The following is an 18,560-nucleotide window of genomic DNA, read 5'->3' as shown; positions in this document are numbered from 1 at the left end:
GCCTCCTGAGTAGCTGAACTACAGGCATACACCACCACGCCCAGCTAAATTTTATATTTTTAGTAGAGATGGGGTTTTGCCATGTTGGTCAGGCTGATCTCCAACTCCTGACCTCGGGTGATCCACCCACCTCAGCCTCCCAAAGTGCTGGGATTATAGGTGTGAGCCACCGTGCCCAGGCTCGAACTAATTTTTGTATATGATATGAGGTAGGGGTCTACCTTCATTCTTTTGCATGTGAATATCGAGTTTCCTTAGCACCATTCGTTGAAAAGACAGTTTTTCCCCATTGAATTGTCTTGGTAGCTGTATTAGTCTGCTCAGGCTGCCATAACAGAATCCCACAGATTGGGTGGCTTATACAACATAAACTTATTTTCCCATACTTCTGGAAACTGAAAGTCGAAGATCAAGGTGCTGGACTGGTTGGTCTCTGGTGAGGGCTGCCTTCCTGACTTCCAGTGGATGCCTTCTCTCTGAGCCTTCACATGGCCTTTCCTTTATGTACACACACTCCTGGTAACTCTTCCTCTTTTTATAAGGACACCAATCCTGTTGGATTAGGGCCCTACCCTGATGACTTCCTTTAACTGTAATTACCTCCTTAAATGCCCTGTCTCCAAATACAGTCGCATTGGGAGTTAGGGCTTCAACATATTAATTTTGGGGGAACACAATTCAATGTATAACAGTAAGCTTGTCAAAAATCAATTGATCATAAATATAAGCGTTTATGTTTGCACTTTTAATTCTGTTCCATTCATTTGAATATCTATCCTTATGTCAGTATCACACTATCTTGATTACTATAACATTGTGGTCAGTTTTGAAATTAGTTTATCTTTTACCTATATTAATTGTTAGCAAAAGCCCACTGGAAATATCAATACTGTGACCATGCTGATGCCATAGGCACACTTAAATAGCTCTTACTTGGATGGGTGTGGTGGCTTGTACTTATAATCTCAACACTTCGGGAGGCTGAGGTGGGCAGATCGCTTGAGCCCAGGAGTTCAAGACCAACCTAGGAAACATAATGAGACCCCATCCCTACAAAAAATGTAAAAATTAGCCGGGTGTGGTGGCATGTGCCTATGGTCTTTGGGAGACTGAAGTAGGAGGGTCACCTGAGCCTGGGGAAGTTGAAGTTGTAGTGAGCTGCGATCGTGCTACTGCACTCCAGCCTGGGCAACAGTGAGACCCTATCTAAAAACAAAACAACAACCTCCTATAATCCCAGCACTTTGGGAGGCTGAGATGGGCAGATCATGAGGTCAGGGGTTCGAGACCAGCTTGACCAACATGGTGAAACCCCGTCTCTACTAAAAATACTAAAATTAGCTGGGCATGGTGGTACACAGCCTTAATCCTAGCTACTCAGGAGGCTGAGGCAGGAGAATTGCCTGAACCCGGGAGGTGGAGGTTGCAGTGAGCCAAGATCGTGCCTCTGCACTCTAGCCTGGGTGACAGTGAGACTTTGTCTCAAAAAAAAAACCAAAAAAAAACAAAAAAACCAGCAACAACCAAAAAGCTCTTGCTGTAATATTTGAAAACTTTTTATAGCCTACTAGGAAACTTCATGTCAGTTGTGTTCTTTGCTCTTCACTGTAACCTTATGAAGAGTATAAGGCACAGTGCAGTGGAGGATGCAGAGGCTTACGAAGGCCAGGTCATTTCCAGAGAGTGATGCAGAGCCTTGTGGTTCTCACCGATGGTCTCTTCATTAAGAAATGGCAAGCTGTACCGGTCATACTGGTGAGTCTTTTTAAACAGAAGTACTGATAAGACTTGTTTTGTAAATGTGAAGATATTTTGAAATGTTATTTCTCAAACTTTAGTGTGTTCAAGAATCATCTAGAGAGCTAGTTGAAAACAGATTCCTGGACCACGACTCTAGAGATTCTGCTTCAGTATGTCTGGAGTAGGGCTGGAGAATTTCTAACAAGCTCCCAGTTGATGCTCCTGCTGCTGGTTTGTGGTGCACACTTTGAATCCCACTGTCTTACTGGACATGGTGTTGAAAGTTTGCATAATATACTTCTCAACTCTTTTACCTTCAGAATTTGCTTAGAATACTGAGGAAGCAATTTTCTTGAAAGAGTATACTTTTAAAAATTGCTTTCTCACATGACTTTAAAGATTGCAATCCATTCACTCAATCATTTTTTGTTTTTGTTTTTGTTTCTGTTTTAGAATAAGTCTTGCTCTGTCCCCCAGGTTAGAGTGCAGTGGCATGATCTCGGCTCACTGCAACCTTCGCCTCCTGGGTTTAAGGGATTCTCCTCCCTCAGCCTCCTGAGTAGGTGGGATTACAGGCTCATGCCACCATGCCTGGCTAATTTTTGTATTTTTAGTAGAGATGGGGTTTCAACCAGCCTCAATCATTTTTTTTTTCAACTTTGATCAAATGCTTACCAGATCCAGAGAATATAAAAATGAATAAGAACTGTCCTTAAAATTTTTTTTTGCATTAGAATTATAAAACTTGGAATTACAGGCTGGATGCAGTGGCTCATGCCTATAATCCCAGTGCTTTGGGAAGCTGAGGCAGGTGGATCACTTCAGGTCAGGAGTTCGAGACCAGCCTGGCCAACATGTTAAAATGCTATCTCTACTAAAAATAGAACAATTAGCCTGGCATGGTGATAGGCGCCTATAATCCCAGCTACTCCAGAGGCTGAGACAGGAGAATTGCCTGAACCTGGGAGGCAGAGGATGCAGTGAGCTGAGATTGGGCCATTGCACTCCAGCCTGGGTGACAGAGTAAGATTCCATCTCCAAAAACAAACAAACAAGCTTGGATTTACAATGAAGAGAGGGTATATGAAACACTTTGCTATAATTTCAATATGTCTCTCAAGGTTCATATGTTGGAAACTTAAGCCTCAATATAGCAGGGTAGAGAGGTGGGACCTTTAGGAAGTAAATTAGGTCACAAGGGCAGCCCTCATGAATGGATTAATGCCATTGTCTCTGGAATGGGTTCATTATCCTGGGAGTAGATTCCTTATTAAAGGATGACTTGGGTCCCCTTCCCTCTCTTGCCCATGTGATGCCTTCCATCTTGTTATGACACAGCAAGAAGGCCTTCATCAGATGTCAGCCCCTTGATCTTGGACTTCTCAGCTTCCGTAATCATAAGCCAGTTTCTGTCTGCTCATTGTCGTTATGCAGTCTGTCGTATTCTGTTACAGCAGCACAAAATGAACCAAGACACCTGGTACCTTGGTTTTACCATCTCTTTTCTGCTGTCACCTTTTCCTTTTGTTGGTTTTGAAGCTGGCTTTACTTCTCATATGAGTTTACAAACTGTTATAACTTCAGGTAGTCCAGAAATAAGCATTTTTTTTTAACCACTCCAAGCATCTCTGACCAGTGTGAATAGCAGGATCTCAGCTATATGACATTATCCAAGGCCCTGTAGCATGGCCCTATGGACTTACTTGAAGAAGTTGGATATACATGGATGTCAGGCAGGCACTGATATTAGAGTTTAATTATATAAATAGGGAAAATAAAGACCAAATGTATACATTACATATCAAGCAGGGCATTCTGATCAGAATTGATCTAGTGAGGAGATATAAAATGGCAATTATATTTTCTCTGGGTAAGGACTGGAGAATGAAGAGATAGGACAAACACTGGCCCTGTGAAGTGCTTGGAGGACATGTGATCCCTGGTTGTTTTTATGTCATATTCCTTATCTCAGGCAGATGGCAGACTTCATTCTTAACACTGTGCTTCATACCTCTCTCTTTACCTTCCAGTGACTGTCATGTGGCATGGGTCTCTGCCCAAGCTCGTAATGAGACAGTAGCAAGGCGGCTGTGGGACGTCAGTTGTGACCTGCTGGGTCTCCCAATGGACTAACAGCAGCAGTGGCAGTTGGACCCAAGAGAAGACTGCAGCAGATTATACAATACTTCTTGCCAAAATGATTCTCCTTCAAGGTTTCCAACCTTTAGCACAAAGAGAGCAAAACCTTCCAGGCTTTACTGCTTGGTGTCCAGTTAAAACCCAGTGTACTGCCAGATTCATCTAAATGTCTATCATATGCAGATTTACTTTGCTTCTGTTGCTGCCAGAGTTACTAGAGATGTCATAATAGAATAAGAAGACCCTCATATGACCTGCACAGCTCATATTTTCCTTCTGAAAGCTACTGCTACCTAGGAGAATCTAAGCTGTAGCAGGGATGATTTATGCCAATTTGGACTAGCTTTTTTGTTCACAGTTCAGTTCCTCCCAACCAACTAGCCTTCATTTCATGAGGGCCACGCTGCAGTCTCAGCTAAACTCCATGAATCACAGTGACTTGGCTCAAGAGCAGGACTTGGCCAGGCGTGGTGGATCACTGGAGGTCACTAGTTTGAGACCAGCCTGGCCCACGTGATGAAATCCTGCCTCTACTAAAATACAAAATTAGACAGGCATCGTGGTGCACACCTGTAATCCCAGGTACTTGGGAGGCTGAGGCAGGAGAATCACTCGAACCCAGAGGGTGGAGGTTACAGTGAGCTGAGATCCTGTCACTGCACTCTAGCCTGGGCGGCAGAGTGAGGCTTTATCTTAGGAGAAAAAAAAAAAAAAAAAAAAAGAGCAGGGCTTGACCCTGACCTCTTTAACTGTCATGCACCAACTTCTGGATTCTCTCAGGAGATTCTTAATCTGAGGCTGGATTATGGCATGGCCTTATTGCCGACAACCTAAAGCCACCACTGTTAAGATGTTGTCTTATGTCTAAACCACAGACGACCTTCCTTTTCTAAGAAGTTTGTGAGGTTTGGGGAATGGCAGAAATGTAGGGGAGGCAGAAATTATAATCAAGTTCAAACCGTCATTTTCCTGTTTCTCAGACCAGGAAGAAGGTAACAAGAGGAACACTATGAAAAGATAGGCCACTGGACTCCAGTTAGTGACCCCAGGCCCATGGAAGCCTCCTTTTTTGTGCCTTAGATTCTCTTAGAAAATCAGAAGAAAAGCTATTTGGTAATTGTCACTGTGTATATTTTGTGTGTCTTCCTGTGTATTTATGCCAAGGGAGTATTTTCACAAAGTTCAAAATGTACAATAATCAGAGATGAAGCAAACCAGCGCCATTCTTTATGCAAATAAAACTCCACAAAGGGAAACTGATTCTGAATATGTTGGGAACCACCCAACGTGGGTACCAAGAGCACATGGGTAGCAGGGAAGTCAAAAAAAAGAAGGAGAATGCTGGGAGATAATGCATGAAATGAAGGGACTAAAGACTAAGAAAATAACAAAAGACAGTACTATACTAACATAGCTATGGCGGAATTGAGAGCCAGCACCCATGACTGATGGGGTACTATCTGAACAAAAACCACTGTGGCAAAAAAGAAAATCCTAAAAACAAACAAACAAAAAAACCCCACAGAAAAATTATCTTAGGGATTGATATTGGTAATTATGGTCAATTTAATAATCTTTTGGGGCATTTCCTTATATTGTCTTGATATTAAAAGGTCTATGTGCCAAAATTCTGTATTTTATTTGGAGAATCTTTATCAAAAGTAACGCTGCCAAAGGAAGTCTGAGGAATTAGTAGTATTCCTATCACTTGTTTGGAATGTGCTATTCTAAAAGAGTTTGTGATTTCCTGGCATGACAATTGTATTTTAACTTTGGTGGGAGAAAGAGTTATAGGACCACAGTCTTCACTTCTGATATTTGTAAATTAATCTTTTATTAAAAACTTGTTTTGACCATTAAGCTATATGTTTAGAAATGGTCATTTTATGGAAAAATTCTGATAATAGTGCAGAATAAATGAATTAATGTTTTACTTAATTTATATTGAACTGTTAATGACAAATAAAAATTCTTTTTGATGATTTTTTGTTTTCATTTACCAGAATAACAACTAAGAATTAAAAGTTTAATTATAGTCAAAAGAAGAAAACACTGTTAATTATTATAGTTATGCAGTGATTTCTCATTCTAAAGAATAATTTATCCCAGAGTCTAGCTACAGTGCAATCTCAATCCACATACTCTTAATTTAGGTTGTATGATAATCTGATTATTCATTCACCATTTCCTACTTATATTTTTTACACTCTTCACAGACCACTTTTTTCACATTTCTTGATCATCTCAGGCAATTTTTCTTTTTTATTAGAGTCTTGCTTTGTTGCCCAGGCTAGTCTCAGATCCTACCACCTCAGACGCCCAAAGTGCTGGGGTACAGGCGTGGGTCGTGGTGCCCAGCCCCAGGCTATTAATCTTTTTTTTTTTTTTTTTTTTTTTTGCACCTGCCCCTTATTTCTGTACAGTGACAAGTCCCAGGATTGTGTTGTGGGACTTATCCAGTACACTGACAGTAACCTCAAACTTGGTCATCTCTGTGCTCAGTGCATATTCAGAGCTCAACCAAAGTGTGTTGAATCAGTAGCCAATGAACTTGATCTAATAAAAATGAGAGCCCAGGAGATATAAATTAAGCAAAGTATTTTCCCCTGAGCATTCATGTATCTTTCAATATTTGTAGGCAGTTTACTATTCAGCTCCCAAGCAAGCATTTGAGAATAGACACCTTGAGCAAACTGAAATCGGTGAAAATAGGAATTTAATTTTTTTGAGATAGGGTCTTGCTCTATTGCCCAGGCTGGTGTGCAGTGGCCCGATCTCACCTCACCGCAACCTCCGTATCCAGGGTTCAGGCGATTCTTCTGCGTCAGTGTCCCGAGTCACTGGGAATACAGGTGCTCGCCACCACGCTCGGCTAATTTTTATATTAGCAGAGATGGGTTTCACCATGTTGGCCAGGCTGGTCTCAAACTCCTGACCTCAAATGATTCGCCCACCTTGGCCTCCCAAAGTGCTGGGATTATAGGCGCGAGCCACCACGCCTGACCTTAAGATAGGAATTTATACCCAGAGAGTGCAGGAAAGGACCTTGTACAGCTAGTGCTCGACTTACGACCACGATTGGTTCCGACAGACCGGTCGTAACACGATTTGGTAGTAAGTTGAGTAGGCTATATGTACAGTACTGTGAAATGATGTTATAAAAATCTTTAAGTTATATTTTATCATTTTTTCATTATTGTTATATATCATAATTTTCTTTGTTCATTTTATGCCATTTGTATCATCTCTACACCATTTTGTTTCTTATTTTTACATTCGTTAGGTTTAAGTAAAACACTGCATTACCAGTACAACTGGTTTAATATTTGCAAAACATACAAAATTACAAAATACAGGTGCATACAAAAATACAAAATACAGGCGTAAAAAATACCATAGGAAACATTTTCCTAATTGCAAAACATATCAAAATATATAAACATGTACGAAACATTTTATTGGCCACTGGTGCTTGGCTGCGGATCATTGATGTCGTCAACTGAGGCAGCAGTTTGGGTTGCCGGAGTTGGTTTTTTCATAAACATGGTGAGCTTGCATGTTTCTTTTTTTTCTTCATAAATTTCACCATACAGAGGAAACACATCGTCCGCCATCCATTCAATCCTTGCAAATCGTTCGATGTTTGGGTCCATTGCTTCGAAATGTGTAAGAAGTTTATTCACTAAAGATAAACTGTCTGATAATCCCTTAGTGGTGAACTTTCTTTCTGGCTCCTCCTCTTCTTTCTCTGCTTCTCTTCTTTCTTCTTCCGCCACTCTTTCTTCTTCCAGTTTGATTAGCTCTTCATTTGTAAGTTCTCCGGATTATTTGTCTAGCAACTCTTCGACATCTTCCATCTCACACTCCAAAGAAAGGTCTTTAGCGAGTTTTACTATTTTTTCCCCCAAATCGTTTCAAGTTCACGTTCACTGTCAAATCCGTCAAAATCATTAACATAGCGCTTAACACAATTTTTCCAGATGCCATTCATACACTTTGTCGTCACAGTCTCCCAGGCGGTAGCGATATTCTTGATACACATCAAAATGTTGTAGTGTTTCCAAAAATCTACAGCGGAGCAGTCGTGGCTAGCGATTGTGATCCTAAAGTCGAATGGTCGTATGTTGCATAGGTCGTAAGTCGATCAATACCTGTAATTGTTAACACGTGACACAGTGGCAGATGGGACCTAATGAAGCCAGGTCCACCTTCCACACCAGATTCTCAGTTCCCCAAGAGCAGGCAATAAATGTTTTATTCACCAACATGCCCAGATCACTCACAGTGCCTACACTGGAAAAACACCTGTTGTGAACAAGTGCATGAGGTAACCTAGTGCGCTAGGCATGCCTGACAGCTAGAGTATTTTGCATCTGCCCCTTATTACTGTACTGTGACAAGTTCTAGCATTATGTTGTGGGACTTACACAGTACACTGACAGTAACCTCAGACTTGATCATCTCTGTGTTAGTATATCATCCTAACCGAGTTTCTGTTTTGAATTTTTGTTTTTGGGGGTTTTTGTTTGTTTGTTTGTGTTTTGGAGACAAGGTCTCCCTCTGTCTCCCAAGCTGGAGTGCAGTGGTGGGATTTCTGCAGGCTCAACCTTCTGGGCTCAAGTGATGCTTTTGCTTCAGCCTCTGGGGTAGCTGGCGCCAAAAGTGCGCGCCACGAAGCCCGACTCCTATTTTGGGTTTCTGGTATAGCTCTCACTATTGTGCCCAGGCTAGTCTCGAACTCCTCGGTTCAGGCAATCCTCCCACCTCGGCCTTCCAAAGTACTGGGATTACAGGCGCGAGACACTCGCCCCGCCGGGTTCCACTTCTGAACACGTGGGGAGCCCCTGAGCCTTCCAAGAAAAGTGCTCCACCTCCCGATGGCAAGCACAGCCCCCGGCCCAGCTATCTTTCCAGTGCTGAAAAACTAACATTCAGTAAAGACGCGAAATGATGAAGTCGGGTCAGGATGCCAAAGCAAAGCGCGATGACAGTGAAGACGACGTCTAGACACAAACACATACCAAACCACCCCGCTACCGGCCGGAGCCCACTGCCGGGTCGAGAGCTGAAACTCGCGGCCGGGACAACGGCGACCCCAGGACGGGACGCTCTCAGAGCCAAACTACATCCCCCGGCGTGCACTGCAGCGCCCGCCCCCTCGCCCGCCGAGGGGCCCCGGGAAGAAGGCGGCCGAGCTGCCCGTCTCGCAAGTCCCCTAGGGCCCTTTCGCAGCGGCGCCTTTGCCCACCCCGGACCGGGCACTTCTCGGGGTCCGCGACTGCCGCGCGCCCCAGCGCGGCACCGCTGCCTCAGGAGTCGCCTGGGCCGAGCAGTTCCCGGACTTCCTGTCAGGCTTTCACGCCGGCGCTCCCGCAATCACAGGCTGGAGGGGGTGGGCGTTCCGGCTCCGGAGGACCCTGCCGTGGCCTCGGAAGAACCTCGTCCTGGGCGGCTGTGGTTCGGCGGTCGCCGTGATGGCTTCGGGGCTGGCCGGCTGACCGCCGGGCTAGGAGAGGGCCCAGCGCCCCGAATCTCAGTGGCCGCTGCTCGAGCGCGGCCTGCGCCATGGCCACCTCCGCCGCCTCCTCGGAGCATTTCGAGAAGCTGCACGAGATCTTCCGCGGTCTCCATGAAGACCTACAAGGGGTGCCCGAGCGGCTGCTGGGGACGGCGGGAACCGGTGAGGCGGGGGTGGGCCACGCCGTGGGGAGCTCGGCCCCGCGCGCTTCGGGAGGAAGATTTCCCCACCTTCCTCCCAGCCCCGGGCCCGCGTCTCCTCGCTCCGCGTCCTCAGACACGCCCCCTACGACTGGCTGGGTCCCAGCCCCAGGTCTCCCTACTGCCACTGAGATTGAACTGGGGACGTGCCCAGGGACGGACGTCGGGGGTCAGTTCCCTGGGATCCTTCCATGGCCTTCCACATTTTCTCGTCTCTTTTTTCACTGCGGCAAACAGAGCAGTGGGGCTTTCATGTCTGCGGTCTTGTTGTAGAATGGGTTTCCTTCGTAGCTGTTTTTTGTTTGTTTTATGCATTTAAAAGTATTAGTTTCAAGACAGGTCTAGTTTTCGCTAGACTGCCAGAGAATCTGTGGCACAAAAAAAGGGTTAAAAACCGAAAGGAATCATAATTTGGGGGTGTTGGTAAATACTAGTTACTTACCAACAAGGGGGCATTTAAAACCCAATTGTGGCATTTAGATGTGGTCTTGTTTTGAACATTTGATACCGCTGAGACTATTTACTACCCCTTAATTTCCTGAAGCAGGTTGCTACGAGTTCTGTCTGGAGGAGCTAGCGTTTTTCGGCCCTAAATCCATAGGAATACCTACTGTAGTTCCTGGCCTCCGGACATATAGAACTTGATGTCAAGGATAATTGAAGTTTGAAGTTTTATTGCTTTTACTTAAGGGTCAGAGCTTGGTTGTTTGCTCAACGAATTACTCAAGGTCATTGGAATTGAATGACTGTGGTGAGAATGAAATTCATGTGTTTAGTATATATTTATTGTGATGCTGCTTTGTGCCAGGCACTGTTCTAGGTGCTGGTTAGTATTGCAAATTACAGTGAAAAAGACATGCACATCCCTATTCTAGCAGGTAGATGATAAACAATATGTAATTATTAAGAGGCAGTGTTAAAGTATACAGGAAAATAAATCAGGGTAAAGGAATAGGGGTGGGACTTCAGTTTTATGCTGTTGTTATTTATTTATTTTTGAGACAGGGCCTCACTCTGTCACCCAGGCTAGAGTGCAGTGGCACGATAGCTCACTGCAACCTCCGCTTTCCAGATTCAAGTGATTCTCCTGCCTCAACCTCCAGAGTAACTGGGATTACAGGTGTGCCACCACCCCTGGCTAATTTGTGTGTGTGTGTGTTTTTAGTGGAGACAGGTTGTCACTGTGTTGGCCAGGCTGCTCTCTAACTCCTGACCCCAAGTGATCTGCCTTCTTTGGGACTTCAGTTTTAAATAGGGTGGTTGTGAAAGTCCTCTCTGAGGAAATGGCATTTGAACAGAGACTTGAATGAAGTGAGAGGGTAAACCAGAAATCTGGGAGAAGTGAGTGTCAGAAGGGGAGAATAGCACAGCAAAGGCCCTTAAGCGGAAGTGAGCTTGGTGTGTTCAGGGAAGAGCAAGAGGTTCCATGTGTTTGGAATGGGGTGAGCAAAGGAGAGACGTAGGCAGGACCAGATCATGTAGGGCCTTGTGGACCATGGTGAAAGACTTTTTCTAAATATGATGGCATGCAGTTAAAAGGCATTGTGCAGGCCAGGTGTGCTGGCTCATGCAGCACATGTAATCTCAGCACTTTGGGAGGCTGAGACGGGTGGATCACTTGAGGTCAGGAGTTCGAGACCAGCCTGGCCAACATGGTGAAACCCCATCTCTACTAAAAATAGAAAAATTAGCCAGACATGATGGCAGGTGCCTGTAATCCCAGCTACTTGGGAGGTTGATGGGGGGAGAATCACTTGAACCCAGGAGGCGGAGGTGGCAATGAGCCAAGATTGTGTCATTGCACTCCAGCCTGGGTGACAGAGCGAGACCCCATCTTGGGGAAAAAAAAAAAAAAAAAGTATTGTGCAGAACCAAAGTGGGATCTGATTTATGTGATTGAAAAGTGGGCTGCAGGCCAGTCACAGTGGCTCACACCTGTAATCCCAGCATTTGGGGAAGCCGAGGCAGGCGGACCACTTGAGGTCAGAAGTTCAGTACCAGCCTGGCCAATGTAGAGAAATCTCATCTGTACTAAAAATACAAAAATTAGCCGTGCATGGTGTCACATGCCTGTAGGCCCAGCTACTTGGGAGGCTGAGGCAGGAGAATCAGTTGAACTCGGGAGGCAGAGTTGCAGTGAGCTGAGAAAAAGAGTGAAAAAAAAAAAAGAAAAGTAGACTGCAGTCCAGGAGTGGTGGCTCACACCTGTAATCCCAGCACTTTGGGAAGGTGAGGCAGGAGTACTGATGTGTTGAGGAATTTTGAGACCAGCCTGGGCAACATGGTGAAACCCCATGTCAACAAAAAATACAATAATTAGCCCAGCTTGGTGGTGGGTGCCTGTAGTCCCAGCTCCTGGGGAGTCTGAGGTGGGAGGATCGCTTGGGCCCTGAAGCTAGTGGTTGCAGTGAGCCAAGATCCCACCACTGCACTCCAGCCTGGGTGACAGAGCAAAAATAGAAAATTGAATTCATTATTACTCTAGTTTGAATGTCTCTCTAAAACTTATGTTGAAATTTATTTGCCATTTTAATTTTATTAAGAGGTAGGACTTGTAAGAAATAATTACACCATGAGGACTCTGTCCTCATGGATTGGATTAGTGTTATCCTGAGAGTGGGTTGGTTGTTGAGGGAGTGGGTTAGTTCAGCCCTCTCTTGCTTGCGTGCTCTCTTGATCTGTTGCCCTTTTACCTTCTGCCATGGGATGACCCATGGGCATCAAGAAGGCCCTTGAAAGAAACAGGCCCCTCAGCCTTGGGCTTCTCAGCCTCCAGAACTCTGAGAAATACATTTCTTTTCTTTATAAATTACCCAGACTCTGCTTTTCTGTTGTAGCAACATAAAACTAAGATAGTTGCATTCACCTTTGTTGTCTACCATGCCTTTTTCTCCTTCCTGAAGAGAGAACAGTCAGAAATACGTGATTTTTTTTTTTTTTGAGATGGAGTCTTGCTCTGTCACCCAGGTTGGAGTACAGTGGTATAACCCCAGCTCACTGCAACCTCCGCCTCCCCGGTTCAAGCAGTTCTCATGCCTCGGCCTCCCGTGTAGCTGGGATTGCAGGCGCATGCTACCATACCCCGCTAATTTTTGTATTTTTAGTAGACATGGAGTTTCATCATGTTGGCCAGGCTGGTCTTGAACTCCTAACCTCAAGTGATCTACCCGCCTCAGCCTCGCCAAGTGCAGGGTGCGTGAGCCACTGCACCCTGCAGAAATAGGTGAATTTCTACCCAACCACAAAATAAGTTGCTGGTAACAGACATAGTTGTTTAATGGATAAGTAAATAAAGTATATCCATATCCCTAGAATTAGAGTAAGAGGTCCAACAACTTTACCTCCTATTCAGTACCTCATTCACACTAAATAAACAATAAATATTTGTTGAATAAATTGAATTTATCTAAGCATGGTGCATCATCACTTGAATCCTCTTTTTCTAGTTCGGAGACCACATCATAAACTTTTCAGAGCTTTAATGCCCATTATGAATTATTAGGCACAACACAATGTACATAATACAATCCTTGCATGTAGCTTATAGTATGTGATTGAATTCAGTCATTTTTCAGTAAATACTTACTGAGGATTATTATGTATCAGCCACTATCTGGGCCCTGAGGACTTTCAGAGTTCTTACCTTAAAAGGAAGCAAACTTACAACAAAGTGTGTGATTAATCCTAAAATAAAGTTCTCTGAGACCATAAAAAAGGCTGGGGAAGAGAGGGAAGCCTCACAGAACTTCAGAGTCAACAAAATAGGTTGAATGGGAGTTTGCTAGACAGAGAGAAATGGGAAGAGGCAACACAAGGAGTTAAAAATGGAATACTCCCAACTCTGGAGCTTAGAATGTATGTGGGAAAGTAGTGGTAGATGGGGCAGGTGAAATACAGCCAGATTGTGAGGGGATCTTAGTGTCACATTGAGGCATTTGTTATGGGAAAGGTGGTAAAGGACTTAAAGCAGTTGATTGATGTGGATTTTCTTTTAGAAGGAGGGCATTAATGGCTGAATAGGGGATGAGAGAGAGAGCACAAGAATCTGTGTACAGGGGACCATTAAAAGCCTTTTGTGCAGTTGTCTTGGTAATGGGAATCCGGAGAGTACTGAATCTAAGAGGTGCTTCGTTGTTTGTTTTTTGTTTGTTTGTTTGACACAGGGTCTCACTCCTGTCTCCTGTCACCCAGGCTGGAGTGCAGTGGCACCGTCACTGCTCACTGCAGCCTTGGCTTCTTGGGCTCAGGTGATCCTCCTACTTCAGCCTCCTGAGTAGCTGGGACCCCAGGCGTATGCCACCAGGCCTGGCTAATTTTTTTTAAAGTTTTAGTAGATATAGGGTCTCCCGTGTTGTCAAGGCTATTCTCGAATTCCTGGGCTCAAGTGATCCACCCACATCAGCTTCTTAAATTGCTGAGATTACAGGTGTGAGCCACAGTACCCGGCCCAAGAGGTGGTTTGGAGGCAGAAATTAACCAGCCTCATTGGTTATGAGGAGCGAGGAAGAAGGATTCCAGGGTGTCTGCATTTTTTCACTTGGTCAACTGGTGAATGATGAACTTAAAAATATAAGAGGAAGAGCAGAGTTGTTTAGGTTGTGGATGAGATTATCAAAGGTACCTGTAGAATAGAGATCATAATATACGTCCATTCTAGCCTCACAAAATAGTTGTTCTTCTGCCATTAAAAATAACATATGGGGGCCAGGTGTGGTGGCTCATGCCTGTATCCCAACATTTTTGGAGGCTGAGGCAGGAGGATTGCATGAGGCCAAGAGTTGGAGACGAGCCTTGGCAATATGGTGAGACCCTATCTCTACAAAAAGTAAAAAAAAAAAGAAAAAATTAGCTGAGTGTAGTGGTGCTTACCTGTAGTCCCAGCTTCTCAGGAGGCTGAGGCAGGAAGATCACTTGAGTCTAGAAGTTTGAAGTTATAGTGAGCTGTGATCACATCATTGCACTCTAACCTGGGTGACAGAGCAAGATTGTCTCTAAAATTAACAATAAAACATTTATGAAGAACATTATGTGGATTGAGAGGTCATATAGTATAATATTTAACAGCAAGAATTCAGGAGGCAGACTGTCTGAGTTTAAGTCCACCTATTAATAGCAGTGTGAGCTTGAATAGGTTACTTTAACCCAATGTTTCCCCTGCAAAATGAGGATAAATCATAGTATCTACTTCATAGGGCTTTTGTGAGGGGTAAATGAGTTAATATCTGTAAAGTCCTTAGAATACTGCCTGATAATAGAGCTACTAGCTGTTGTTTTATTTAAATGTAAACTAAAAATACCAGCCTTGTATATAACTACTCTTACCTTGTTCTTTGTTTTTCTAGAGCACTTATTTTCTGACACTTTCCATATTTATGATGTTTACAGTATATTGTTTGTCTTCCTTTGACTAGGACAGTGGTTTCAGTGTGGTTCATGAACCAGCAGCATCAGCATCATCTAGGAACTTGTTAGAAATGCAGATTCTCAGGCTCTACCCCAGACCTATAGAATCAGAAACTTTTAACAAGAAGTGTGTTTTCACAGCTCTACAGGGGATTTCTAATGAAAGCCAAGTGTGAAAGCCACTGAGCCAAAATATAAGCTCAGTGTGGTCTCTGGTTTCTTTCACTGTGTTTCCTAAGCACCAGAACAGTGCCTAGCACGTACTAGGTGCCCCACGGATATTTGTTAAATGATGGAATATGTGAATAGTGTGAATTGTTGGAAAGAAAATACTAATATTAATATATAATTGTGATTTATTTCTATTCTGTTTTCCATATTTTCATGACTTTAAAAATGGGTATATTCCACCTATTAAAACAACAAAAACAATATTTCTTCAAAGTACAGTCTCCATTCAGTTTCTGCCCTTGAGGGATATTAGAGACAATGTGTCCTATTTTAGGAAGTTTTTGTGAGAGTGACTGTCCATTACCACATACAATAATAATTAATCCATTTAATGTTTCATTAAGTACCTGTGGCTATAATTTCTAGTTTTGGTTTTATAATCTCTGAAGAGGTCTCTCCAGTTAGCTCAGAGCACTATCATGTGCTATGATTTCTGAATCTAATCAGTATGTTAAATGCCTGTGGTCATGATTTCTAGTTTTGGTTTTGTCATACTTGAAGACATCTCTCCTTAGGTCTTAATGAGTATGGTAAAAATACTGAATTTTTTTCCCATTTTAAGTAATTTAGATTTCAGTATGTGTAACACAAGACCGTATTATTTGAGGAGCCAGAAAAAATAATCACTATGGAGTACTATAATCACCTGGCCAATAAACACCAATTACTTACAGACTGTAGAATTTTAACTATTCAAACTCATATTTTCTACTGAATTTTGTTTATGCTCTTAGGTCTTCCTACCTAAGTATTTACTTTCAGAAACAATGGTGGTTCGTATTTATTGAGCCCTTATTATATTTGGCACTTGCTAGGTGAATGTTATGTGTACCATAACAACCCTTATGAGATCAGTACTATTATAGTGCCAATTTGCAGATGAAGAAACAGATTGGTTGAGAGGGATCTGATGCTTTCAACTACTCTATGGTGTGGGATCCTGTCAACTGTCACGTTATACAAATAGAGGTTGTAAGTCCTCCATTTTGCCACAGTGAGGCGCCAAAAGCAAAGTAACCACATATTTATGAGCTGGGGAAACTGAAGTGATTTCCACAACTTTAAAGGGCCAAGGTTAGTCATTCTTGGGCTGGAAATTGAAACCCCTGTATGGAAGAGAGGCTGCCCACCTTGGTCAAACTTTAAGGTAGGCTTTCTGTAGCTCTGTTTTTCACAGCTGTCTGTTTCCATTTTACTCCATATCCAGGAGATAGTGCCACCAGCCACCCAGTTTCCCAAAGAAGACAGAGTTGGTCCCAGAGAGTCCCTCACATGTGACTGATTTGGGCAGGCTTGTGGGGTGGGGATAATGGTATTTGAAGTGGTTCATTCTTGTTCATAGGGCCATTCTCCTTAGGATGCCACCTTACTGTTTGTAGTTGATTGTAGCATCAATTCTAACTCCCTAAAAAGAGGAAGAGGTTTTTTGGTTTTTAAACAGATTTTACCAGTTATTAAAGCCTATAGCGTGGGAGCACAAAAATGCCCCTCAGTTGTATACAGTGCAGTTGTTTACTGTAATGTACAGAAGCCCTGGACTTGGAGTCAGCAGGCTTGCACTCCACAACTAGTGCTGCCGTACATTTACTCTTCCAATGACTGTGGGGAAGGCACTCAGTTTCTCCAGGGTCTAATGTCCTTAGCGGTAGAAGAAGGAAGTTAGACTAGATGATCGCTCAGGTACATCCTAGCTTTAGCATTCATTGGCTTCACAATTCTGAGACTACAGAATTTTTTTAAAGCAGTTATTGATCCCTCTCAGTTGGGTAGAGATCAGCCTCTTGAATTATCTGCCTCCCTGGCTTTATCATCACAAGAAATGATTTCAAAGGCTTCTGTTTTGTTTTGTTTTAAATCTTAGAAGTCCAGAAAAGATCGCATAAATGTAGTTAATGTTGGCTGGGCACAGGAGGCTGAGTAGGCAGATCATGAGGTCAGGAGTTTGAGACCAGCCTGGCCAACATGGTAAAACTCCATTTCTACTAAAAATACAAAAATTAGCTGGGCGTGGTGGTGCACACCCATAGTCCCAGCCTCTCAGAAGGCTGAGGCAGAAGAAAAGTGTGAACCTGGGACACGGAGGTTGCAGTGAGCGCCACTGCACTCCAGCTTGGTGACAGAGCATGACGACGTCTCAGAAAAAAAAAAAAAAAAGTATGTTATAGAGCACTCATAAGAGGAAATGTGTTTTATGAAATCAGGTAGGAAATGGAATGTTCTAGCACATAGACGTTAGTGAAAGAGAGGTTCTATGGTCTGCTTCTTCTCCCCCTTCATTTATGTAGTTACCTTCCTGGAATCATTCTAGAATTTGCCTCTTGAGAATGCAGATTTTCATACTCATTAACAGAGGAGGAATAAAGGAGTAGACTTTATGACTACACAGTTGTAGAAAAATCTAGGAAAGGAAGGAGCTAAGAAGGGAATGTATGTATATGTACGGTACTGCCTTCTACTGTCTGGCTTGGATCAGGAGTGAGCATGCCTGAGTTTGGAGATGTGCTGACTCAGGGCAGTGATGGCTGCTTAACACTTTTGTGACAGCTTATTACAAAATAATATGCTACTGCCCCACCGAAGTAGCTGTTTTTGACTGTAGGCATTATTTCAGTACCGGTAGCTATGAACATAGCCCCCTCAGGAATAGTAATAGCTGCTTTGGTGCTCATTTCAGTTACGTCATGGATGGTCAAGAGTCATACCGTTTGCTGTGGTGAACTTTCCCCTACTTTTATTTTTTTAAGCAACAGACAGAGCCATGGGTTTTATGAGTAGTATGGAGAAAAATATCTGGAGTATCTTGTGTATATTAAGGGAGTGTCACACAGCAATGAATGAGACATGGAAAAGGGTATGTTGTTTGCTCTTTCAGGCAGTAGCCACATCCAAGGAGGTTTATAGCTCTAGAATCTATGGACAAAGTAAAAATGACAAAATAAATTTCTAGTTTCAGAGGAACTTGGTCTCAAGTTGAGATTATAGAACATACACATTCAAAATGACTTATGGGCACTTAAAAAGTAGGATACATGGATGAGTGTGGTGGCTCACACCTGTAATCCCAACACTTTGGGAGGCTGAGGTGGGAGGATTACTTGAGCCCAGGAGTCAAGACCAAGCCTAGGCAACATAGTGAGGCCCCATCTCTACCAAAAAAAAAAAAATTAGCTGGATGTGGTGACATGCACCTGTAGTCTAAGCTACTCAGGACAATGAGGCAGAATTGCTTGAGCAGATGAGAGGATTGCTTCAGCCTAGGTGGTCAAGGCTGCAGCGAGCTGTGATCATGCCACTGCACTCCAGCCTGAGTAAGACCCTGTCTCAAAAAA

General features: G+C 43.4%; 2 protein-coding genes across 3 annotated transcripts in view; both read left to right on the top strand.

Moving 5' to 3' along the window:
* RDH11 (retinol dehydrogenase 11) overlaps positions 1–4,308 on the top strand; it is a 20,746-nt gene extending 16,438 nt beyond the window's left edge. Inside the window, exon 8 of one of the 2 annotated variants that reach the window (XR_001817144.2) lies at positions 3,771–3,838. Coding sequence is in view for 1 of the 2 variants with exons in the window: in XM_017500896.2 (XP_017356385.1) it covers positions 3,771–3,873 (103 nt within the window). In the remaining variant the exon portion in view is untranslated. Of the gene's footprint in view, positions 1–3,770 lie in introns of both variants that reach the window. The other variant, XM_017500896.2, reaches the window with a different exon arrangement.
* Positions 4,309–9,100: 4,792 nt separating this feature from the next.
* VTI1B (vesicle transport through interaction with t-SNAREs 1B) overlaps positions 9,101–18,560 on the top strand; it is a 22,321-nt gene continuing 12,861 nt past the window's right edge. Inside the window, exon 1 of the mRNA XM_017500873.2 lies at positions 9,101–9,559. Coding sequence (XP_017356362.1) covers positions 9,445–9,559 — 115 coding nt within the window. The 5' untranslated portion in view covers positions 9,101–9,444. The remainder of the gene's footprint in view (positions 9,560–18,560) is intronic.

Source organism: Cebus imitator, unplaced genomic scaffold, assembly GCF_001604975.1.
Source record: "Cebus imitator isolate Cc_AM_T3 unplaced genomic scaffold, Cebus_imitator-1.0 Scaffold13, whole genome shotgun sequence".
Taxonomy (NCBI): Eukaryota; Metazoa; Chordata; class Mammalia; order Primates; family Cebidae; genus Cebus; species Cebus imitator.
This window is presented reverse-complemented; position numbering and strand designations above follow the sequence as displayed.